Source organism: Larus michahellis, chromosome 4, assembly GCF_964199755.1.
Source record: "Larus michahellis chromosome 4, bLarMic1.1, whole genome shotgun sequence".
NCBI classification, from domain to species: domain Eukaryota; kingdom Metazoa; phylum Chordata; class Aves; order Charadriiformes; family Laridae; genus Larus; species Larus michahellis.
The window spans coordinates 75,368,284-75,394,919 of NC_133899.1; the positions used below are offsets into that span (position 1 = coordinate 75,368,284).

Consider the following 26,636-nt stretch of genomic DNA (forward strand, 5'->3'; position numbering starts at 1 on the left):
TCAGAAATTAGTGGGGTTTTTTGTCAAGGAGCTGCCAGGCATCAGTTACAGTATTGAAAAACTTAGAATAGGTACTTGCATGCCATCTGCATAACTGTAAAGCAACACCAAATTAAATTTGTTCCAGGACTTGTTATTTGTGGAGGAGGAGCTGTGTTTTATTTGCAATCATGTAATATTTCTTTAATAGACTGAACCTTAACAAAATGTACGTACATATATGTATATACTCCTCCCAAAATGCAAATACCATTGGCTAGTTTCTGAGGAAGGAAGACCATCTTCTGTTTACCTGTTCATTTGCTAAAATCCCCTAAACCGCACCTTTCTAGACTCTCTGAATCAATCTGGGACTGAAGCCAAAGTTACCTGCTATATAAGACTGACAGAGCACAGGTGAACTAGTCCTCCTGACCAACTTTAGACCCAACATCCTTGTGCCAGACTCCACTCAAGATGGGGTTTGGCAGGGGGATACGGGTACCAGAATGGGCTTTCCTGTTAGCAGTTTGCTGTATCCATCAGATAGGTAAGAAGTTCTCTTTTTCTTTGGGAAAAGAAAAGATACTCTGTTTAGATCTAGTAGCATATTTTAAACAGCTATACTCATTTTATTGTTTCACTTAACAGATGGTTGCATTTAAATGAGATGTCTTTTTTTTTTTTTTCCAATTTTCATTAAATATTTAATATCTGTCTATTGACTGGACTGATTTAATTTAATATTGCCTCAAACTACTACATAGGACTACATTTGGAAGGTAGCCTTGAAGATCAAATCAAAAATCATGTCTTAAAATGACAGTTTTTCAGTATCACTTATGCCTTACAAAAGCATTTTATTCCTGTTGCATTTTGTATTACAATTGATTATGAACATTATGGTTTTTATGAGATTTAAAACACTACATTTCCCAGTTGCCAGACCAGACCTCTGGTCAATCTTTTCCAGTATCTTGTCACCTACCAGGGGCTAATACCAGATTCCTCAAGATTTCTTGTAACTTCTTTTGCAAAAGAGACTAGAAGGGAATATTCATGTGGCAATAATTTTCAGTAACTAAGTGCGCATTGATGATACCCTATGTAAAATATTTCTATAAACTACTGATACTGAGTGTGAACAAGACTGGGAGATTTATCTAACATGCAGTCCATCGTTTCGTATGTGTTTTTCTTCTTCTGTCAATATTGTACCCATCAGGGCTGGACTTGGCAGTTTTTATTAATATGAGTAACCATATTAAGTCAATGGGACCACTTAAATTGAAATTACTTGCATGACCACAAGCTTGCTAAGTCAGTCCCATTCATGTACAGAAATTACTGCCCTGCTGGCTAACATTTTTAAATCTTCAGATTACCTATGTAAATTTATCTTACATGTAATTTTCAAGGTGCTGAAAAGCACACATATAATTTTAAGCTACTTTATAATTTGTGAAATAAACACTAAAATACTTGCAAGTTGATTTAAGAACAAAATACAACAATCACTTAGAGTGTAGGCTTACGTTTAGAGTTACACAATGTCAGTCGAAAGCATCTTCAGATATTCATTGAACAAGAAAGTTATTTGTACTGTGCAAGGCTAATCTGATAAATTGCTTTGAAAAATTAGTAGTGGTTAGACAGTGTCCAGCAAACTTCTCTTTATTCAAATCACAATCTGTGGAAAATATTTTCAGATGTCCTAAGTAACTAAAGAATATTGGCCCAATCCCATGCCATCTCCACAAATATAAAGCCTGACTTTATATTTTGGGTCAAATAATAACTTTTATAAATTTATTGTAATGATAATTGCATATGTGGATTGGCAGCTGGATATAGACTTAGCAAGGTGCCTCCAGAAATATTATTAATAATGAGGTCAGTTCCCAAATTATGAAATAGTAAATTATCTTGACCATTCTTACAACCGAGGGAAACACTTATTTTCATAATGGTCAACGGTGTGGCATTGTGCAATTGCTAAATAAACCAATGCAGCTAGAATTTCCTTGGGAATGATATATTTGCTAAGTAAACAAAAGCCCCTGCTGTTTCCTTGAGAAAAATTAACAGACCAAAATACATGCATATACTATTTTGCTCTGTTACAAAGGTTCTCATGCTAGAATAAACATTCTATGATTCTGTGCATGCTGGGATTCATATAGATGTGTAGGGTTAGAGCAATAAGACTTACAGAGGCATTTGTCTCACATGATCAGTATCAGTTTTTCTCACCTGACCAGTATCAGTTATAATCATAAGAATGCATTTACCTAATGATGTTATCTGTGATTCTGAAAGACTACCAGGAAATGGAAAATAGTTAAACTCTGTCCTAAGTTCCTTCTTTGTACATCCCTAGCGGTCACACATAAAGTTAAATGAGAAAGAAGTAAAAGCTGCAGACTGCAGCAACTTCTAGATGTGGTGAGGCTGCCCAGAACCTTTTCCTCCAAAGCAGGAGTCTCTTGGGGACATCTTTGGGAATAGGGGCTTGAATCCCTTCAGACAGGTGTCCTTCAGCTCTGGGATCAAGTACTTAATCTGCTTACATTGTAGGCACAGCAGGAAGTTACATTAGAAAAATAATAAGATAAAAAAGGTGCTCCTGATCTGGTTATTTTTAAGGCAAAGGTAGTTGTCCAGCTTTCATGGAGGTATCTGGGCTGAGGGTCTTAAGTGGAGGAAATGCTCAGCAAGGAGTGTAAGCACCAAAGGGGACTGCGGTTTATGGCACACCTCTGACTTCACTATTTCCCCCTCTCCCACCAGTGTGGCTCCCTCTTCAGTGAGATGGGTGTTATGGATCCAGTTCTGACTCAGTGAACTCTTCCCACCTAATGTATAAGGACAAAGGGGTTTTAACTTAGGACTAAATTACCCAGGCAGTTCCTCTTTGACTGAGAAATTCTCCAGACACCTGGAGTGCTCATTCACATAAACCTGATCAGGATTCAGATATTAGTAATTTCATCACATAAGTCCTTTGAGGATTTAGACTTGGCTGGTTATAGGTACATGCTAGTCAACAAGTTCCAAGCATGGTTACCACATGCTGACAGGATTCAGTCCTTCACAAAATATATTTGTAGCCATTTTTCTTTTACAGGAAAGGCCTACCATATTTACGTATAAAAGACAAGAGCTTAGAGCACCAACCTATGAGCTCAGGGTCGGTCTTTTTCTAGGCGTGAAAGTGCTCAGGTCAATGTTTGTCATCTCTCAAAAGTCTTTACCAATACTTCCAATGGTATTGCTGGGCCATGTGTGGAAAGGAATTAAAAACTTATGGAGTCATGATAGAGAGAAGGAGAACTCATCTGGAAGACAACTCATGTAGTTGATCCAGTAGCTATTTAACTGGAGGTACAAAAATAATCCTTGAAGTAAGGCAGAAGAATAGGACAGTTTTCATGTAGCCGAGTGCCCTAAAGGTATGGTCATATGCTGATGGCCTATTTTTCCTCCTTTGTCAGTGTCTCACTGATTTCAGCACTGTGTCTCCACTCCAGATGGGGTAGCAAGAACCCTCGGTTAAATAGACTTCCAGTAGGAGGCTTAAAGTTTTCTGCAGAGAAGATGTGAGTTTGAACCATTTCAGAGTGAGAAAAGGGGTAGAACAGGAAACGTGGTTCTTTTGGTTACTTCTCCTGGGTTACTGCTCAGGCTACGGCCCTTGTATTATCACTCGGAGGTACCGTCGTGTGTCCAGATGTAAAGCAAATCTAGATCCCTGATTGAGGCTTTAGATTTGCTCCGGAAGAAAAGGCCCTGTGCTTAGCCACTAAAGAAACTGACATTACTGGAACAAGCCCTAAGCATCCTGTTTCTCTTAACCAGTTCTTTGCCTTTTCTTGTTATTACCAAGCTACTGCACAGCAATTTTAATAAATGACTTTTACAGTCACAATCTTACATTTTGTGAATTCTTCCTGTAATTGTTTCATATATTAGTGAGACTTAGTGCAGCAGTGAAATAAGGGCTGTGATCCAGTCATTAGGATCTCTTGTTTTTTAGGGGAAAACTAAAATCTCTTGTTTTAAGGGAAAAAAAGAAAGCAGATATACATGAAATGTATTTGGTTTTCAAACTCTGTGTATTTGTAATAGAAAGTCTCTTTCTATAATTACGTTTTACCTTTTTTGGGGGCCTGTTTCATTTTTTCTGATGTGATAAAGGACTCTCCCCTTTGTCTTACAGAGATGTATCTGGGTTCTTTGATCCTATCTAAATGCTTTGCTTTAGAAATTCAGATACAGGACATTGTACTTAATATGCTTTTTACGATTTCTTCACAGGAGCCCAGATGAAAATCCAACAGGAATTAGGAATTAACAACACAGGGGTTGTTCAGCAGACTCAAAACAGTATGTTCATTTATTCTGTGTATTTATTTGTATTTATTTGCTACCTCCCTACTAAACAATAAAAATGCCTAAAACGCCTCCTTAGCATATTGCTGGTAATGTTAAATAAAGATAAATGTGTATTAACAAGCCTCTCTCTATAAAGGAATAGTAATATCTTTATTAGATACCAATTACTAAACACACACAGTATGGTTATATTTGAAGAATAATAGGTAACTAAGAAGACAGATGTGTGTTTGTAGAGGCTTTATGCCTCTATGCGCATGAATACATATATATAAAATCAAAGTGGAATATACATGCATTATGTTTGGTTTCTTACAAACAAGGAAATGAAAGCACTATGTCAAGCTGCAAAGTCAGTGGCTGATGATAGGAAATCAAAATGGTAACCTAACTTCATGGACTTTTGTCATGTAATCATTTGTGATCATCCTGTACAACAGATTTGTGATCATTTCTAAGAATTTTCAGCCCCTTAACAGAAAAATATTAAACAGAGAGCAAGGGGGATAATTAAAGTTTTTATTCCCTCTTTAGAAAGAGGAGGTGTAATGAGATGGCAACTATGCTTTTGTACCAGTAACAGGCTAATTTAATACAGCTTCACCCTTCGTGTTGTTCGATGTGTCTGAAGCACTCCAATCCGCAGAGCTGTGAATTTCTGCCTCTCCTAATACAATACAGAGTTTCATAAAAGGGTCAAAACTAAGAGGTAGAAAAATGCAGATCATCACAGTTGAAAGCAACTTCTTATGATTTAACTACCCTGATTTTGAATTTTAGTATGCACTTTTAACCTGATCCATAGCCTCTGTAAAACAAAACAGGTTTAACATTGTTTCATTGGATCCAGCATTACTTACTTTCTAGTCCTTTCTAGGTCAACTTTTGGTGCAAATTTGGTATTGCCATACTAGTTTTTGTTTTCTTTCTTACTTTTTTCTAGCTTCCGCTACAGTTTCATCTAATGTCAACATCATCCAGCCAATGCTGACAAATCTAGTAATAACACGTAAGTAAAGGAAATTAAATGTATTCAATGTTTTCTAATTTAGGGGATGTAGACAGAGGAATTTAACACAAATAGGGAAAGGCACTGGTAAAGGAAGTCATGGATTATTAAGAGGAGAAAGAGGGTGGTTAAGCAACTAACATTGAACTGTTATCTTAACTGAAATGCGGACAACTAGTAAGAACTCTAGCTGAACATAACTATAACCATTTTTATGGGTATATGAGTAACAGATATGAGTGACAAATAATACACAGTTTTATAATGGATAGGTGGACAGAAAATAATAAAGGAAGGCAGGCAGGCAAAAACTATTCAATGACAAAATCAAGCCTTGGACAAGTTGATTTTCACCATGTTAAGGCTGGGAATTTTAAGTCATCTTTTTACAGCCAGTTTTAATTCACAGCTTCCAATCCTGCTCACAATGGCCGCGTGTGCAGCACATGGGGCAACTTCCACTTCAAGACGTTTGATGGAGACATATTCTCCTTCCCTGGGCTCTGTAATTATGTTTTTGCATCCCATTGCAACGCTCCCTACGAGGATTTCAACATCCAGATTAGGCGCATGGTGGTGGGAAATTCTCCAACAATCAACCGTATCACCATGAAACTTGAAGGTGTAGCTGCTGAACTAACAAAGGATGTTGTCATGATCAACAGCAACAAGTAAGGTTTTATAACACTTGTTTGGTAACCACAGACCTTTGTTTTTTCAAACTTGCCAAGTACTTTTTTGTATTTGGGGGGAAAACGATGTGTTCTTCAATAAATCTGACAATTTTACCAACATAAATACTGAATAAGTTGCTATTAATTCCTTTCACAGTAAATTAATTCTTCCCTTAAAGATTACCTCAAAAATAAAATTTGGATGAAAAATCCTAACGGTCGGATCCAAATTCAGATCCATATTAAATGGTGTTGGACCATCTTATCTTTTAATCACTTCCCTTTCCACGTAACTGTATTATTTTAGAATCCCTACAGATACCACAAGCCATTTTTTTTCTCTTTATCAAACATCTGGATCAGACAATACCCAGCATTCTTTCTGCCTTTTCCCAGAGTTCAACTGCCATACAGCCAATCTGGAATTATGATAGAGAAGAGCAGCATTTATGTGAAAGTTGTCAGCAAAGTGGGTATTGTGTTAATGTGGAATGAAGATGACAGCATCCTGGTAAGAACTGCTCCTGGACCTGTACACACCTTCAGAGACCAGACCTAATCTTTGATTAGGCCAGGTCCTATCTGTTTAGGGGGTTACCGTTGCCTTCCTATCTCATATTGTTGAGCAATTCTTTCTTAACAGAGATAGGTTTGCATCCAGGTAGTCCTAAAGAAAATCACATGGATTTACTTCTAGTGGATAGCAGACATCTGCTTAAAATAGGGTGAAAAATCACTTTCATTACATTGTTAAAATATTGTCATTGTCATAGGGCCTACTTATCCCTTCAAATATAATTTTCTGGCAGAATTTCACTCTCTTACGACTTTATTTTTGCTGTGGATTTGATTTTCTTTCTGAAAAACGGATAGAGAGAAAGAGGCCGAGAGCAATATAGATATTGCAGTGAAAACTCAAGTCTGCATCGATAGCATCAATAGCTTGGACTCTGCATTGTAAATCAACTCCAAGCCAACTCCTCATTCTATCCCCCAGGTTTGAATTAGATTGCTAAATAAAATTACACAGATCTGATGAAAAGTATTTACAGGCAGCAGGTGCAGGTGCTTTCAGTGACCTTGAATATATTTTAGAATGTTTATACTAACTTCTGTCAACTTACTGTCCATCATTTTAGCTGGAATTGAATGAGAAATATGCCAATCAGACCTGTGGACTTTGTGGGGACTTCAATGGCTTGCCAATTTACAATGAGTTCTATTCAAACAGTGAGTTTTTTAAATAATAAAAATTGGTTTCTGGAGTCTCCGACATGCTTATTTTTGACTCTTTTAACTCTAACATCATCAGCCTTCCTCTTTCCTATCCTGTTAAATGATTACCCAGAAGACATGATTCACTCTCTATTGAAAAATTTGTATTACAGAGATCGGATAATGTGATTTAATACTTTAGGTATAAATATAGTACTGGTGCTAACAACTGGTTGCACATTTGTTGTATGCAAGGTTTTATTTACCTAATCAGCTAATCCCATAAAAATGAGCCAGATTTTTAGTAATAATATAAATATAGAAATATATTCAATAAAACAAAAGGTAATTGTATTGCCTAGTCAGTACATTTATTGTTTCAGTTCTATCTTAAAATAGGTATACCCACATTTGCCTGCTGAATTGCATAGTCTTTGTAAGATCTTATCTTCATCATTCTTTTTTCCTAAACCTTGTCTCACAGCACTCTCCATTGTCCAAATCCCTGTTTGGATTCTTTTCTCTCTTCCCTGCATGGGCTCAACATAATCTTAAAACAGTTTGTTATTTTTCTGGTAAAAATCTTAGTTTGCATCTAGATGTAATAGGCTGAGAATCGTTTTCTAATGTTTACCTTTTCCGGGGTGCTGTGCAACGTAAAGTGAGACAGTGCTTTCTGTGGAATGGATAATCATCAAATTTAAAGACTTAAGGGAACTAGATGGCTTGGCCAGTCTTGAGGAGAATTCTTGAGAGGAGAAGATAACAGGCTGATGCATTGAACTAAAACCCCCAACTTTCATTATTAAAATTTTTTTGTACAGATATTAAGATGACAGCCTTGCAGTTTGGGAATATGCAGAAAATGGATGGCCCAACAGAACACTGTGAAGACTCTACATCTACCCCGACAGCTAATTGCACTGATAATTCTGTAAGGATCTTTTGACTATTCCTTTATTTTTCTTTCAAATTTATCTATACCCTTCTACATATTTAGATGGGTCAACAGGAAAAGCCCTTGGGCAACAGCAACTTAAAGAGGCACATAAGATTCTAACAAAGAATAATTATACAAAGTAACAACACAAAAAAAATTGCTTCTTTCTATTTTCTGGAAGCTGTTTAATTATTTTTTTTTTCTCCTAAGGATGACATATGCCAGAAAACATTGACTAGCTCTGCATTTGCAGAGTGTAATATCCTAGTTGATGTTAGAGAATACATTATGGCTTGCCAAGAAGACTTGTGCCGCTCTGAAGAGTCTAAAAACGCCTCATGTATCTGTGACACCTTTGCTGAATACTCCCGGCAGTGTACTCATGCTGGTGGGAGTCCCCTGAACTGGAGAACCTCAATACTGTGTCGTAAGTATCACTGGAGATAGCCTTGCTTTATGCTCAGTAACTAACAAACTACAAGCTCTCAAATGATGGTGAGGATGCATGAGAAATTACAGGCCATTAAAGATTCTATTCTCCAGAGGGTTCTGATGTACAAGTTCCAGCATGAAGACTTCAGCAAAAGAGCTAAGGGTTTTATTGCAAACTGGATTAAACACTATCAAACGCTTAGATAGATACTCTAATCAAGAGTCAAAGTGTTATTTAGTGAACTGGGACAATAAAGGCAGTGAAGCAGAAAGGAGGAGAAAGACGGAGGCATGCTCACCTGTATTCTTGTTTCTCTCCTTTTCTCATGGTGGCTACAGCATTTATTCTCAATTATTAACTGATTGGATCTTCACAGGTGTTTGGCTAATTAAGTACTTATTTGTCTCCTGTTGCTTGGTAGTGAGGAGTTTGCACCACTGTAATCTTCATAGAGATTTGCACTGAATTAAACACATACTAGATTATGGGGTGTAGCTGTTAATAGTCATCAGCATTTGCTCCAAAACAAAGCCCCATGAGGTACTATTTAACCTTCCAATGGTATCTGAAAAACGCAAATGCAAATTCCTAAAGCTTTAGGAATTTGAGTCTTATATTTCGCTAGCAATGCAGGCATTCGTGAGAAGGGTTCCTTTGGTAGAAACACAGACCTTGCTGACTTTGTGGGGTCATTACCTTGCTGTCCCCAGAAACCCAGTCATTGAGACAGTTTGGCATCAGATAGTCACAGAAAAAACATCTCAACAGTAAAATATGGATCTAGGGGACTAAATTTGCAAATTTTGAGAGCTGGCAGTGGATCTGCAGTTTAGTATGGCTTTACATCTAGCTGAAAAACTTAAATGAATATAAACATTTTCACCTACAGCGAACTAGAAATACTTTTTACTGAAAAAAATTTCTCCTTCTTTAAAATTTCAGCGAAGAAGTGTCCTTACAACATGGAGTACCAGGAGTGCAGCTCCCCCTGCGCTGACACATGCACCCATCCTGGACGATCTCAGTTTTGTGAAGAACACTGCATGGATGGTTGTTTCTGCCCCCCAGGCAAGTTCTTACCTACTCATATCTCTGATCTCAAAGAACAGCAACAGCTTACCTGTAGGATTCAGGCAGGTTCCATGGGGTATAAGCCTCCTGTATTTGCATTTTTTCACAGCTGCAAGTGACAAGCATTTGTCATGTCTCAGGTGATAAAAGTTATCTGGATGAATTGCCAATGCATGTGCAGTATTCAGAAAGTAGGAAAGCAGAAGAGCAAACAGATCAAGATCAGTCTCTCAACAAGCCACCTGTACTAGAATAAGTCCCTCTTTCAAAGCAGGTGGATTTTAAGAATACAAATGTTGAATCCTTCACTGTATAAATTGGCATAGTCCCACTGTCCTCAGCATAGGTATGTCCGTTCACAACAGCTGCAGATCTGCTCTATGTAGGATTTGTAACGAATAAAAATGGTGTATAGGAAATGCCTCTTTAGTTGATCAAGATTTTGTCTTTTTTTGAATCTAGGGACTGTATTTGATGATATCAACAATTCTGGCTGCATTCCCCTTCAGCAGTGCTCCTGCGTTTACAATGGCAACACCTACGCTACAGGAGCTTCTTTTGCAGAGCAGTGCCGTTCCTGGTAACCTTTGCTACTTTTCTAACTTACTATTTCCTTTCATATGTTTAATGAGCATAATGGTTTGTTATATGCAATTGCATCATTGGTAATCGATATGTGTATTTAACTGACCGCTACAATTCCAAAACATCCCTAAGGAACATTCTTTGTTTTATTTAGCAACTGCCTTAACTAGCTTTGCACTCTAACTCAAGGTGATCAAAGCAGGGATTAACAATGTTTACGTTTCTCACCAGTCAATTAAAATGCTTCCTCTTTGTTGATTTTGTTCAAACATTTGGACTTCTCTAAGGGGAATGAAGTCGCAGTCGTTTATGTATTTGCAAATATTTATTTTTCCTGTAGAAAGCAAGGGATGACACAATACAACCTTGATTTCACAATTATTAATTCTGTGCTTGTGCACTACCACATTGCCTTAGAAAACAGATATGCTCTGCATCAGGAGTAGACGTGGGGTTAGTGTTATTTCTGTTACTTTCTGATACATTTGCATAAAAAAAATAGAAGTTGATGTTAGCTGCAAAAAACAAGTAACTACTCATCCAGTACCTGGTGTTGGAGAATTCACCTGTTCAAAGAAGGAAAACACTTAAATAAGCAAAGTGAATACATACAAGAGTCATTCCTTTTACATATGTTCACAATGTTTTGGAAAGTCTTAAACCTAGATTTACTGTGTGTCAAACTACAGCTTGAAGGGAAAAACACTAGCAAAATAGTTGAACTTAATGTCACTGTAGTTCCTTTTACTCTGGACTACTGTTACTGATTTCCGCTAACTTCATTCTCTCTCTTCCAGTACCTGTAATGGAGGCCAGTGGAGTTGCCAAGACATGTCATGCCCAGGAACATGTTCAGTAGAGGGAGGTTCACACATTACCACATATGATAAAAACCATTACGATTACCATGGAGACTGCACATATGTCCTTTCTAAGGTGGGAATCAGGTATTAATAGGTCATAAAGCCTTATACATTTATAGAAAGAAAAGGTGATCTCAGTCAACGCTTTTGAAACTTACCTCTTTTGGTATACAGATGTTAACTTGCCTCTCACTTAGCCAGATGTTTACTAGAACATATAGTGCCATTCAAATGACAATCGCCAGTTAACTACTAGGATGTCATGCAACAGTATACGGTGTTTACTGGGGAATTTCCAGTTCTGTGATGTAGTAATTGCTGAAGAGCATTGATTTTTTTAAGAACTTGCTTAGTCTACGTTCTTCAGTGTGATTAATCCAGCTTTCTTACTGCTGCATAACTTTTGCCATCTTATTGTATTATATGGTATTGGAATAAATGGTACAAGTCTGAAAAATTACAATAACAGTTCTGAAAAAAATATTCTAAATTCATAAGACTAATATTTTTATTTCATTTCTGTGAAGTTCAAATATAGAAAATCAATTCAAGTCAACTAATACATTTCATTTAGGTTTTGAACATTTTAAAACAGATTTAAAAATAAGTCAAAAGGAATATAAAAATTAAAAATTAAATTATAATAAAAATATTTAATTACAGCAACATGCAAGTGAGATGTTTTGATCTTTTAGGTGCTGCTTCTGTTTGTTCTTTCCTCTCCTTTTTCCCCATATGTACAATTCAGTAAAAAAAAAAAAAAAACAACCAAAACTGTAAGATACTGTTCTCCTGAAATATATTTTATCTGAAATTTTTGTCTATCATTGATACCAGCTACAGAAAAATGAGAGATACAGTAGAAATGAATCAAACAGAAGTGGGCATGAATAGAAACTCCAAATATGGATATCATCAATAAAATGCAAAACCAGATTCTAATTCTGTCATTGTTCCTAATCATTACAAAAGGCAAAACTGAAACTTAGGCTAAAGAAGGCCTGGGATTTGGGAGGGTCTGGATCTTCTCCAGAAACAGAAATATGTTTTTCAGAGTTGAGAGGAAACTTTACATGGAAAGCTTCTGTTATTGGCCTTTCATGAAATAACTCTTGGCATTTTTTTTCAGCACTGTAATGATGAAATCTTCACCATCCTGGTAGAACTGCGCAAATGTGGCCGAACAGACACTGAGACATGCTTAAAGACAGTGACCCTCAACATGAATAAAGGACAAACTGTAAGAATGTAAAATAAGCATGGGAAATTACTATTAACAATATGGGGAGCAAAGCAGCTAGGCCTTAATCAGTCAGGGAACTGCATTTCTCTCTCAAATGGTCAGCATATGCAATAAGTACATATTTTTAATCAAGTGAAAAGAAATTGATTTTGTTATGAAAATCAGATCAGGCTCAGCCCTAAATTTGGCGTTGTGAAATTTCATTAAGAAAAACATTTTACTCATAAAGCAGAAAAAAGCTATTTTGTCTGCTAATTAGATGGAGAAAACACGAGCTTTTTAGTTTGAAAATACGAGTACAACAGTAAGGGCTGTAATTCATCACAAAGATGTGGCCAAAGAGACCAAGATGATGTAATTCCCTAAGGTGCTGAGAAAGTCTCTTTGAAAATAATTCTTTTGTGTCAGGGAAAATTAGTAAAGTGTACAAAGTGTAAAGAGGGAGGAGGTGAAATTTTAATTAATATCACTGGAGTCATCACCATTATTACTCTTTGGACTATAGTTATCTTTCATACTTGTTTCTCTTCCTTATCAGCTCATCGAGGTCAAACCTGATGGCCATGTGTTTGTGAACTCAATCTACACCCTGCTGCCCTTCTCAGCAGGTATTTTTTTCTTTAACATTCCATGAAAATTAAGCTCAGAACTTCAACTCTGCACCTACGTGTTTTCTTAAACAATGGAAGATAAAAGGATTGTCATTTGTTCAGAACCTGCATGTTCACAGCTTGGTTCTCTTTGGGATATTTCCTGAGTCACACAACTACTTTTGAAGTAGAAGTGGGAAGTTTGTTGTCGTAAAGGAACAGAAGAGAGTACAAAGACAGACAAGAGTTCAAAAAGAAGCAAACAGCATTTACACTCTCTAGATTTGACTACTGCCAGGTTTACTTCCTTCTCACTGCCCAAAGTTGAACATAGAAGATACCTTTTTACCTCTTCTATGTCTTTTTTTTTTTTAACTTACCTCCCCTGTCCTCACACTTCCTCAGAGAGAAATTTGATTTTTGCTCTCTGTCCCAATAACTAATGATTCTATGCGATGTCTCTGACCTCCATATCTGCTTAATGTCCCTCTTCAGCGGATTGAGGGCTCAAATGTATGCTGTACAAGCTTAGAAACAAAACCAAGAGTATTCTTTTTAACACTCAGTGCCATACAGTTTTTCCTTCTTATTCTCTTGGAAGGAGTAATCTCTGACTGCTTAATGTTGAGACAGCAAATAAAGTTAACAACTTGGTAGCTACAAGCAAATTCTGAACTGTAAATTTTGATTTATATTTCTGATCCATTTTCATAAATATTGGCTTTATTTCACCTCACAATTTGCAACAATTACAATAGAAATTCAAGAAGAATAGTATGATGATGCACTGTTTACAGCATTCAACCTCATTCAGAAAGTGATTACTCTGTTTTTCATCTGCAGCTAATGCCACCGTGTTCAGACCTTCATCATTTTTCATCATCGTGCAGACAAAATTTGGTGTCCACCTTGAAATCCAAATCACACCCATCATGCAAGTATATGTGCGGCTGGATCCTATTTTCAAAGACCAGACCTGTGGTAAGTGAATAAATATAAGAACATCTTGCTTAATGTCTTTTGTCTAGTATGAGCAGTGTAAACGTTTTGCCGCTTTTCAACAGGTCTCTGTGGAAATTTCAATAATATCCAAACTGATGACTTCAAGGCCATAAGTGGAATAATTGAAGGAACAGCAACAGCATTTGCTAATACATGGAGAACTCAGGCTTCATGCCCCACTACCCAGCGCAGTTTTGAGAACCCCTGTGCGCTCAGCATTGAAAATGGTGCGTGCTTCTTCTTAGAATTTTTTCTAGGGTTTTTTTGCTCATCCCTAAGGAAAAAACATTTGCATCAGAAAGCAACAATAAGAGAATAAAGACTTATATACTTGGTAAATACATACATCCAAAATCAGAAACAAATATTCAAAATGAAAGCACTAGGGATAAGTAACAAAGTAAAGGAACAGTCATAGAAACATAGCTGAAGGAAACTAACGTCATTGAAAACACAGAGGATATCTAAGCTGAAAATTTGTTGTCCCAGGCATGGATCGCAGGAGTTCTCTTTGGAAATCTTTTATTCATCCCCTTCAGCAAGTCCTCTTATTTGGTTTTGGAAACCTTAACCCACGAGCCAAGTGAACAAAAGACAGGAGGAGAGATTTGATGTAATTTCAGAACTGGTTCATAGACCAGGGCTGTGTGTTTATGTGAGTAGTGAAATACAGAGTATATAATGTATAAGAATGTGCATTTGTGTTGTTTGTTCTCTTCACAGAAAAATATGCTCAGCATTGGTGTGGACTACTAACAAACAGCCAAGGACCTTTTGCTGATTGTCACTATGCAGTGAATCCCTCTGTTTACCACACGGTACTTTGTTAGACTCTTTTTCCCTTTAGAAACAACGGAAATAGTTTAACAACTAGCTGCCAGAAAAGGGCTGTTCCAGACTTGTCTTCTCTTGTCTTACACAATGCCTGTATTTTCATTTCTGTACTGCAGCCCTTCCTTCCTTCAACATGCATTTCTGTTTGTGTTGTAACATTACATCCAGGTATGGACACTGGTAAAATGATGTGTCTAGACTGCGTACTGTGAACAGAGCTCTGTATGCTATTGTGCAGCACATTTGCAAATATGGTTCAGAGGAACATGAAGCTGTTAAATGTGTAAGATTCTTTAAAACCTCTATTTCCCAATAATAACTGCAGATATCGACCAAATTTACATTACCTTCATTCTCCCCTGCCAGGAAACTTAGACAAAGACTGGAAATTGATAAAGCTATGTTAGTGTTGTCTATGAGTGAGAATATCTGAAGAAAGATTAGTGCATAAAGCAGGAAAGATAACATTAATTTTTTTTTAAGATTGACAATATTCAGTACCGAGACTTTCTTTTTCTCTGCATTCTTAGAACTGCATGTTTGACACATGTAACTGTGAAAATAGCGAGGACTGTCTGTGCGCAGCCCTGTCTTCCTATGTGAGAGCTTGTGCTGCAAAAGGAATCCAGCTGAGTGGATGGAGGACTGATGTCTGCTGTAAGTGCTCTTAACTATGCCCTCTCCTAAGAACACACATCAATAAAACCTGCTGATCAGCAATTATTTTATACTAATTTCTAGACAAATATAGTGTTGAGGAAGGGATTTTGTTTAGTGCACTCCTGGAAGTAATTGTCTACTGTTCCCTTAGAATCAATCCATTGCTAGCAAGAGCGCATATGAACAGATGGGAGACATAACTTGCTTAGAAAAGACTGCTATTACGGAATTGCCTCCACCTGTTTCTGTGCAACTTTGAATTTCACTACAGCCTTATGTATCACAAGTTATTGCAGAGAAAATGTGACATATTAGAATATCAGTACTAATAAAACTAACCAGAACACTTGCAAATGAAAAGTCTCTCAAGCTGCATGCTGGGTTCCATTGATCCACTAGGTCTGTTTTCAGGAGACATTCAGGGAAACATCTTGTCTCATACTTCAAAAGGTTTAGAAGCCTTGGCAATGAATGGCAGAGCCAAAAGGAGGTTTCTTTCTGAAACTTCATCTGAAAAAATATTTTATTCTTTGCATGTATCACTTACTCCACATGTACAGTAGCTTTTCAGGTCTAACGCTGGAAGTATTTAGAAATACATTTATATGAAAGATGCAACATAGGCAGAAGAGTACAACATTGTTTACATATTATTTCTACTGCCTGTGGTTTCTCTTTTCACACCAGAAATTACCATCTGGAATTAACAAACCTATTCTATTTTTCTCTCTCAAGCAAAATACACCACCTCATGTCCCAAATCCCTAAGCTACAGCTATACCATCTCTTCCTGTCAACCCACTTGTCGGTCTCTGAGTGAGCCTGATGTCACTTGCAACATTAAGTTTGTCCCAGTTGATGGCTGCACCTGCGTAAATGGAACCTACATGGATGAGAGTGGCAAATGTGTGCCTGCTAATGAATGTCCCTGCTACTACAGAGGATCTCCCATACCATTTGGAGAAGTTGTCCATGAAAATGGGCTTGTATGGTAAGTGAATCATTTGGAAATCACTCTAGCAATAGTATATTTAGTTTCTCATTAAAATATGCTACATTTAAACTGGTCTCACCCTGCCATGCCCGAATTTCAAAACAATGCTTTCTCATTTTTTCAACTATATTTTCAACTTTTAAGAATGGTACGTATTCCCCTGAGCTGGAAGACAGGGATGGGGAGCAGAATGAAACACCTATAATCCATAGTGAGCTGCTACACCCCTTAGACACACACAAATCTATGGGGCAAGATGGAACCTTCCCACGGGTACCGAGGAGCTGGAAGAAGTGCTCACCAAGCCACTTCCCATCATTATCAGCAATCCTGCTTAACCAGGGAGGTCCCAGTTGACTGGAGGTTGGCTAATGTGATGCCTACCTACAAAAAGGGCCAGAAGGAGGATCCAGGGAACTACACACCTGTCAGTCTGACCTCGGTGCCAGGGAAGGTTATGGAGCAGAACATCTTGAGTGCCATCACGCAGCACGTACAGGACAACCAGGTGATCAGGCCCAGTCAGCATGGGTTTAGGAAAGGCAGTCCTGCTTCACTAACCTGATCTCCTTCTATGACAAGGTGACCTGCATAGTGGATGAGGGAAAGGCTGTGGATGTTGTCTAGCTGGACTTAAAAAAAGCCTTTGACACCATTTCCCACCGCATTCTCCTGGAGAAACTGGCTGCTCATGGCTTGGATGGGTGTATGCTTCACTGGGTGAAAAACTGTCTGGATGGCTGGAACCAAAGAGTTGTGGTGAATGGAATTAAATCCAGGTGATGGCCACTCACAAGTGGTGTTCCCCAGGGCTCAGTATTGAGGACAGTTCTCTTTAATCCCTTTGCCAATGATCTGGATGAGGGGAGTGCACCCTCAATAAGTCTGCAGATAACACCAAGTTGGGAGGGAGTGTTCATCTGCCTGAGGGTAGGAAGGCTCTATAGACGGATCTGGACAGGTTGGATCAATGGGCCGAGGCCAGTTGTATGAGATTACACAAGGCTAAGTGCTGGGTCCTGCACTCGGGTCACAACAACCCCATGCAACACTACAGTCTTGGGGAAGAGTGGCTGGAATCATAGAATCATAGAATGGCTTGAGTTGGAAGGGACCTTAAAGATCATCTATTTCCAACCCTCACTGCCATGGGCAGGGAGACCTCCCATGAGACCAGGTTGCTCAAAGCCCCTTCCAACCTGGCCTTGAACACTTCCAGGAATGGGGCATCCACAACTTCCCTGGGCAACCTGTTCCAGTGCCTCACCACCTTCACAGTAAAGAATTTCTTCCTAATATCTAATCTAAATCTACCCTTTTTCAATTTAAAACTGTTACCCCTCATCCTATTTCTACACTCCCTGATAAAGAGCTCCCCAGTGAAAAAGGACCTGGGGGTGCTGGCCGGCAGCCAGCTGAATGTGAGTCAGCAGTGTGCCCAGGTGGCCAAGAAGGCCAACAGCATCCTGGCCTGTATCAGAAATAGTGTGGATAGTGTGTCCAGCAGGCCTAGGGAAGTGATTGTCCCACTGTAATTAACACCAGTGAGGCTACATCTTGAATACCGTATGCAGTCTTGTGCCCCTCACTACAAGAAAGACATTGAGGTGCCGGAGTGTGTCCAAAGAAGAACAACAAAGCTGGCAAAGGGTCTAGAGCACAAGTCTTATGAGGAGCAGCTGAGGGAACTAGGTTTGTTTAGCCTGGAGAAAAGGAGGCTCAGGGGAGACCTTATCGCTCTCTACAACTACCTGAAAGGAAGTTGTAGTGAGGTGGGGGTCGGTATCTTCTCCCTAGTAACAAGGGATAGGCCAGGAGGAAACAGCCTCAAGTTGCACCAAATTTCAATTGGATATTAGGAAAAATTTCTTCACAGAAAGGGTTGTCAAGCATTGGAACAGGCTGCCCAGGGAAGTGGTTTGAGTCCCCATCCCTGGAGGTATTTAAAAGCTGTGTAGATGTGGTGCTGAGGGAGATGGTTTAGTGGTGGGCTCAGCAGTGTTAGGTTTACAGTTTGACTTGATGATCTTAAGGGTCTTTTCCAACCTACATGATTCTATGATTCTAAGATATTTCCAGACTGCTATAGCAATTGTATTTAGGTGCATTTTCTATTTAATTCAATGATTTTTCAAGCATAAAATTATGACAACACCAGCAAGGAGAGATCTTATGAGAAAGCAGACAACAAGCAGAGATATACCCTCATTTCAACCTATGATTTTTCCTGTTTAGCAGTAATGGATATCATATGAAAGCCACACTGGTAGTGGTATTGAGGGAAATTCTTTCCTGAGACTGCAAAACAACATTCTGGAATTCCTTCAAAAATTCTGAAACTTGACAAGAGAGAAGTAGCTCTCAGTTGCAGTACATGGTCTGAGAGGGGAAACAAATATATTTTTCCATCTCTTACAGCACTTGCACTCAGGGAAGACTGAATTGTATTGGAGCACCCAGTCCAACTCCAGGTAAAAAAAATCTTCCACTTATCTTTTTCTCTGTGCCAGGTTTTGGACAGAAATAGTTAATAGACTTTTCTTAATGGATTTTTAAATAATAGAATTATTTCTCATTTAGTTATAGTGCAACAATTATCATAAAGGCAGGAGTGAACCTGAATTCATTATAAGACCTCTTTTTCATAGAGATTTTTTTTCTCAAATACTGAGGCAAGGGGTGTGTTTGGGAATTCAGTGCTATGAAGTTAATCTATGTAGCAGATCGAATAGGGACTAATAATATGCAATTTCCAAGAAATTTCTAGGTAGTTGTAATGGTCACAACTGTGGGATAAACCATGTGCCGTTTCTTACCGCTCTCCTTCTTTCCTTCCTCTAGTCTGTGAATCTCCTATGGTCTACTTCGATTGTAGGAATGTCACTGCAGGAACAACTGGAGCAGAATGTCAACAAAGTTGCCAGACACTGGATATACAGTGTGTAAGTATGTCATGGCTGGATGAAATGGTGCTTCCAGGTTTTGTTTGTGTTCTTGGTGATAAAGTAATTGATCTATCTGATCTCCAAATCTACAACACAGGTACTTTGTTCTTGTAGCAAAAGCCTAAAACCATGATATGAAGCATTAACAATGGGACCTTTAGACCAAAATATAATAAAGTAACATCCAATTTAATTCATAAGATTAGTCTCTACCTTTCTTCAGCTACTGCAGGTAATAGTAATTAGTAGTGAAAATATACAAGGCTCTGCCACACGTTTTACTTCTTTAGGAGAAAATTACTGGCTACAAACTGGCTAGGAGGAATCATTCTTTCTCATACCATGATGCAGTTGTGAACTTCTTGCACATCTACTTACATTACTCCACCTAGGTGGATAGTAGCCACATGCCATTTCATGAATAACTACCATATGAGATAAACAGATTCCAGTGTAACTCAACCAAACTCAAAAAAATATTACTTGTTTTCTTTTTAAAGCTCCATTCAACGACAAATTACCCACTCCAAAATGCAAGGCTTCTTCAGCTAACACAGAGTGACACTTAAGATTAATGTAGTTCAAATTTCACAGGCTCCAGCAGAGCAATCAGGATTCACGTACATAAAACATTTAACGGATTTATATTCTATTAAATCAATAGCTAATAACTTCCTTTTTATTCCATGTCCATATTCCACTTATGTCCTATAAGTACTTCGTAGTCTTCCCCCATTTAAGCTGGGCAGCAATAAGACCATATAAAGACATTTTATGAGAATTTAATCTTCCTTTTTCCATTGTGATTATTTCACTATGAAATTACCTTTTCCTCTTGACTTTTCCAGTATAGCACACAATGTGTATCTGGTTGCGTATGCCCAGCTGGGCTTGTGTTAGATGGGAATGGTGGTTGTATTCCTGAAGAGGAATGTCCGTGTATTCACAATGAAGCCACGTATCAGCCTGGGGAAAAGATCAACGTTGACTGTAACACCTGGTAAATACTTCCTTGGAAGCAGCATTCCTGGTTCCATCACTTGCCTTTCTGAAGATCTTAAATAGTACAGCAGTGAGGAAAGATTTTGATTGCACATTTCATCAACTGATGGATCTTTTAGTTTAGATTAAACAGTATGAGCAGGTTTCCTTCTGATGCAGGCAGATGGCCAAAGCACAGAATGGGAGGAAATCTTTGGGACTACAGTGTTCATTAAATATTATCATATTTTGTAGTTAATGCATTCAGAGTAGCAGAACAGAACTTTGCTTTAATTCTTTACATTAAAAATGTAAAAGACTATTTTAACTCCAGAATTACTATAACATTTACCAGGGATGAGTTGCCAAACAAATACTGAGTTGTTGGGATATTGCCTACGTGAAACAGTGAGTTGTTTTATTATTAAAATGTTTTATTCTCATTCCTAGTGTATGCAAGAATAGGAAGTGGGAATGCACCGAAGATGAATGTCTGGGCACTTGTGCTGTTTATGGAGATGGTCATTATAATACCTTTGACGACAAAAGATTCAGCTTCAATGGAAACTGTGAATATACACTAGTCCAGGTACTGGGAATTAGCAATAGTAAATAAGACATAACCTTGGTCACGTCTACAAAAATAAAACATATTTTTAAATGTTATTCTGTACCCAGGACCAGTGTGGGACAGCCAATGGGACCTTCAGGGTTGTCACTGAAAATATTCCCTGTGGCAACACTGGGACAACTTGCTCAAAATCTATCAAAGTTTTCTTAGAGGTAAGAAGGCATATAGACCAGTTTTGTTCTGTATCTGTTTAGGGGCTTGGGACAAGCCTAGATATCCGTTGCTTCAAGGAAGTTGGAAAAATATTTTAAAAAGCAAATAAACTTGTAAATTAAGCTTAAATCAGATTCAAGTGAAATAATTGGTAGAGTTTCCTAGCTTTCTATCTTTTCCATTTTCCACCCTATCTTATACCACTCTTGGGCAAACTACAGATCTACAGGAAAATTGTCTTTAGCAGAAATTTAGCCTATCGAGTCAGATTATTTTGTTCTGTGCAAGGTAGTTCCTCCATGACTACCAAAACACCCTTTTTTGACCTATGCCATTTAAAACACCTTTTTATCACAGTTTCAGGAACCTGAGATTTGAACTATATAGTTTTGATTTACCACATTTGGATTATTTGTTTTCATTACATAAGCTATTCGTAGTACTCTTAAAAGCAGAAAAAGGTGTTTAAGAGCACAGTTGCAGCTATTGGGTTCATTTCTAATCACCTTTTCCTCCTGTTTCAGAGCTATGAACTGATACTTGGTGAGGAGCGTGTCAGTGTCATAAAGAGAGGACAAAATGCTGAGGTGCCATACACAGTCCGCTATATGGGTATGTACTTGGTAATTGAGACCACAAGCGGACTGATCCTCATGTGGGACAAGAAAACCAGCATCTTCATGAAGCTCAGCCCTGATTTTAAGGTACAAAACTAGCAGTTAAATGGCAATTTACAATCCACACTTGGACTGGGTGTGAATTTTATTGAGACCCTGCCAAGATCCCAAACAAGTGGGATGTCTCTAGCATTCCTGTCGGACATCCCATGTTGTTTTTCACTCCTCTGGTGCCTCAGGAAGCCATGCCATCATCCTGCTGCTGTTCTGACCTCTGGAGGCAGCTTTCAGTGCCTATTTGGTCTCACAGAACTTGAGCTGGCCAACCACTTTTTTGGACTTTGTTAAAATTACCCACTGAACCTTGGTAAAGGTTATCAGAGATTATTAAAATTACATAGCTACGTGTGTAGAAATCACTCGAGTAGTCTTGATCTTGAAAGTAATCCCTTATTTCCGGTTCTCATTGACACACAAATTCTCATCCTTCAAGAACAAGGAAGTGAAATATTATGAGTGAAAGCCTCTTGTAAAATGCTAATGTGTATTTTTCAAGCATATATCTATACAGGTGATAAGGAAAATGTATTCCTATTGTCATACTCCTCCTAATTTATGATATATAAATACTAAAAACTGTAGTAAATGAAGAATTTGCTACCTTATTGTACACCGCAGTGATGTTTCAATTAGCTATATAAATTAAGTGTAATTTAGTACTAGATATACAAATTTATTTCAGTATCATGCATTCTTTTGCTTCCTCACCCACTGGCGCTTTACAAAAATAGTAGCAATATGGAAAGTATGCATCTTAGATTCATAGAGAAAGCATAGCACCTATTGTAGCCTATCACAGTTTCACAGATCCATAAATTTAGAATGAGGGATATTTCTGCATGTGCAAGGAAAATGACATTTCTTTTTTACACGTGTGAGCAGACATAACAGTAAAGACTCAATGAGCAGACTATGTGGCTGGACTGATAGTATTTATGACAGCTTTGTAAGGCTGGTTTTCATACGTACATCTATTGTATAAAACAAGGCTTAAATGAAAAGCTTAGTTGGCTAACTGTTAGTCCTTATTTCCTTGTTAAAGCCAGACCTCAAAGACAGAAGGTTACAATGACAAAGATGGTTTTATTGTTCATATTTAAAAGAAGAAAAGTCAACAGCAGTATCCTTCTAGCCATAGTGGTCATGTTCTGTTGCTGAGGAAACAAAGGATGAAGATGTTCAGGAATGTTAGAATGGAATGGCACCGTTCTAAGCGCTGAATTTCAAGTATTCTTTCAGTCTTAGATGTTGTTTCAAGTTTTCTCACATCCATTATTTTTCTACTTACTTCCTTTTGCAGGGCCAGATATGTGGCCTCTGTGGAAATTATGATGGCAACAGCATCAATGACTTTACTACGAGGACTCAGTCTGTGGTACAGAATGTCCTAGAGTTTGGAAACAGCTGGAAAGTATCCTCTACCTGTCCTGATGCTTCTAGCATAAAGGACCCGTGTTCTACCAACCCTTATCGAAAGTCCTGGTCAGAGAAGCAGTGTAGCATCATCAACAGTAACGTCTTTGCTGCCTGTCACTCTCAGGTATTACCAGGGCAGAAGTTTACTGTGTGAAGACTAGGTCTGTGTATTATTGAAGCTGCTATCCTCGTACGTTTTAACATGCATGCCTAATTCATTAGCATGTTTCACTTTGAGTTGTGTCAGGAAAACTTCAATCTGAATCCCACTCAACAGGACAGATTTATAGTCACTACCTATAAGAAATAAAAGGACATTTAATTCATACGAAATATTGACCGATTACAAAAGAATAATATTTTCATAATTACTATGTATTTTCTTGTATTGTTACTTGAATGAAAATTCTCATATACTATGTACAGAGCACAAGCTCAATGAAATACTAACATAGTAATGAAATATCAGCATAGCCATTATCTGACACTAAGTAGATACCAAACAATGCAGGGTGACTCTGTGCTCTTCCCATTATCTTAGTTCTTGCCACTGGCAGAGATCTTCAAGTGCAGTTGCCTAACATTGCTTGGAAACACAAATCTGATTTTCCACTAGAACACAAGTCTAGGTGTCTAAAAATCTGCCAATACATGATTTGGATGTATCACTTGTCACCATCTGTATTTTTTAACAGCGTATACAAACAAAAGAAAAAGAAATTACCGATGTAGGCCTTTCTTCTGAGATATTATCATTTTAAGAAAATTATCCTAGCAAAGCTAAGAAAATATTTAGAAGGCAGGATGAACAGTATTACATTTCTTCTTAATAACAGGTTGAACCAGCAGAATATTACCAAGCATGTGTGACAGATGCTTGTGCATGTGACACTGGAGGAGACTGTGATTGCTTTTGTACAGCAGTAGCTGCCTATGCTCAAGCATGTAGTGAAGTTGGTGTCTGCATAGCCTGGAGGACCCCATCAATCTGTCGTGAGTATTATGTCATAAACACTTCTGAGAGTCTAGTTAAATGTACAATGCCTTGCTGATGTTCTTGAACGCACACTCCAGGTATCTTATGTATGTGCATTATCATCTCACCATGTAGACTTTTCACTCTAAGCTGTTTTGATGGTGACACGATTTCACCTATTCATTCACCGTTTTCAAGACTGTTCAAGAAGCATTGCAGGGATACAATGAACAGACATGAGTCAAAAAAGCTCTTTTTTTTTTTTTTTTTCCTGAACTTGTCCAAATTTCTGTTTCTCCTTAGCACTGTTCTGTGATTACTACAATCAACAAGGGGAATGTGAATGGCACTATAAGCCTTGTGGAGCCTCCTGTATGAAGACCTGTAGGAACCCAAGTGGAAAATGCCTCCATAACCTGCCAGGTTTAGAAGGTAAAAAGAGCTGCAAGTACCTTTAAGTGTGTACATTTTATCATATTTTTAATGCTCTTAATGGAGTGTATTTCCCCCATCAGTTGCATTTGCACCATTCAGCTCTCTTCATCATCATTATATCCACATGACTGGAGTCAAGAGTATGGAAATGGGAGTTAAAAACATCTCTAGGACTAAGTCCTTGTGGGTGGGCTCTGCTGATGCTAGTATTCTGCATCGCTTCCTAGAATTATTGGAAAAATTTAAATAGTAGAAGTTATGACTGGCTATTAAAAAGAAGAATTGCAAAAACATTCTGCACAAATAAAACTTTTACTGAGTGTACCTCATTCTCACCTTTTCTACCTTTTATATGCCCTTTTCCTCCCTTCAGGCTGCTACCCTAACTGCCCACCAGACAAGCCATATTTTCATGAGGATCAGATGAAGTGCGTCAGTCTCTGTGACTGTTATGATAATGAAGATGGAAAGATATACAGACGAGATGAATGTAATTTATGGTAAGACTTAACGTACCAGCCTAATTGTGTACGAGGAAAAATGATCAAAACAGCAGGGGGAAATTGCATGTCCCTGTTCCATGACAGAAACAGTTTATGCTGCCTGTCTAAAAATAATGCCTTACTATTTAATGACAGTGGTTTTACTACATTAGTAGTAAGAAGTTCTTAAGTAAGTAAGTGATTTAATGTTCCATTGAATTTGTTCCTGATTATGTTGTAAGCCCTCAGCATAAAGATACAACAAAACCAGTAAGTCCTTTATGACCAGCCTTTCTCTATTTCCCATTCCTATGGCAGGAAAAATATTGTTCCAGGAGTATACGTATCTAATAGGGTCTGCTTCCAAGGATTTTGTTACATTCTTATACTGCTTGTAGTATTTAAACTCTTTCCATTTGAAGCCTGCTTTTTAGTACAAAACAATTGCAAGTGCAAGGAAAGTGATAACAAGAAAGAAGGAAAGTCTTCCTTAAGACTTCTACCTGTAGCTTTGCGTAATATTTAGCTTCACTTCTATTTATAAGTTTGGGTTTAATATAAAGAAAGATTTTGGAAAACAATGGCAAAAAAGAAGCCAACATGAACTGGACAGTCAAGGAATAAACACAAATAAAGTGTCCTGTCTTTTGATGCTAGTATCTGGCAGAAAGATGACCAATAAAATTACCTTATAATAAAAAAAAAATGTGTTTTTTAATGTGTTTTATTTCAGTGAATGCACATCAGAAGGTTTACAGTGCAAGTTTGATGATAAAGGTAAGACAGCTAAGAAGAATAACTAACAAAATGAAATATTGGATATTATCTTTTCATAGATGCTTGACAATAAACTTCTTCTGAATTACAGCATGCCACTGCATTTACGAAGGGAACAGCTATAAATATGGTGAACTCATCTACAACACCACAGATGGAACTGGATGGTGTTTCAGTGCAACATGTGACGTCAACGGAACAATACACAGGAATATCTTTAAATGTGGCATCTTAACAACAACCACCACATTTATGTTTTCTACAACTCAGCCCACAACTACTGCTTCAGGTACGCTTGAATACTCTTTAAAATAACTGAAAAACCTCTGGAAGGGACTGAAAATTACCTGAAAGGAAGGGTCTTTTCATCAGTTAATGGCATATAATTTTACTTGAAACTTTTGACTTCTGCTGGAGCCACCAATTCATCTGGCAGCTTCAGTTGCTAAAGACCATAATCAAGCATGTAGAAATGCGTACAGCATTTCTTACAAACTCACTTTTTTTTTCCACCAAGGTTTCACCATGGCTTTTACAGGGGAAGAAAATAATACAACTTACTAATCATTGCAACTTGAGAATCCCCCCATTTTCTTGCAAACAAAACCCAATTGTTCTAGACCAATGTCTGAAAACACAAAAGACAGTTACTGCCATTTTAAAAATTACTGACCAC

At 37.8% G+C, this 26,636-nt stretch overlaps 1 protein-coding gene across 1 annotated transcript; it reads left to right on the forward strand.

Annotated features, from left to right (window-relative positions):
• The first annotated feature begins 456 nt into the window (after window positions 1–456).
• LOC141743099 (mucin-5AC-like) lies at window positions 457–25,448 on the forward strand. Its single transcript, XM_074586822.1, has 28 exons — window positions 457–529; window positions 4,297–4,365; window positions 5,318–5,383; window positions 5,793–6,054; window positions 6,454–6,568; window positions 7,197–7,287; window positions 8,097–8,206; window positions 8,423–8,639; window positions 9,588–9,713; window positions 10,179–10,296; window positions 11,099–11,237; window positions 12,294–12,404; window positions 12,946–13,015; window positions 13,841–13,978; window positions 14,062–14,226; window positions 14,723–14,817; window positions 15,364–15,490; window positions 16,229–16,484; window positions 18,906–18,958; window positions 19,329–19,429; window positions 20,281–20,432; window positions 20,864–21,002; window positions 21,092–21,196; window positions 21,722–21,901; window positions 23,175–23,414; window positions 24,127–24,283; window positions 24,570–24,698; window positions 25,075–25,448. The coding sequence occupies exons 1-28, from the start codon at window positions 457–459 to the stop codon at window positions 25,203–25,205; spliced, it is 3,735 nt and encodes a 1,244-aa protein (XP_074442923.1). The 3' UTR covers window positions 25,206–25,448.
• Window positions 25,449–26,636: the final 1,188 nt, after the last annotated feature.

What these genes read in the sequence shown, in the direction of transcription:
- LOC141743099 (XM_074586822.1), top strand. Translation starts at nt 457, where the DNA reads ATGGGGTTTGGCAGGGGGATACGGGTACCAGAATGGGCTTTCCTGTTA. An exon ending in GCAGAGCAGTGCCGTTCCTG is followed by an intron (nt 10,297 to 11,098) that starts GTAACCTTTGCT and finishes TCTCTCTTCCAG; the next exon opens with TACCTGTAATGGAGGCCAGT. An exon ending in TAACCTGCCAGGTTTAGAAG is followed by an intron (nt 24,699 to 25,074) that starts GTAAAAAGAGCT and finishes TCCTCCCTTCAG; the next exon opens with GCTGCTACCCTAACTGCCCA.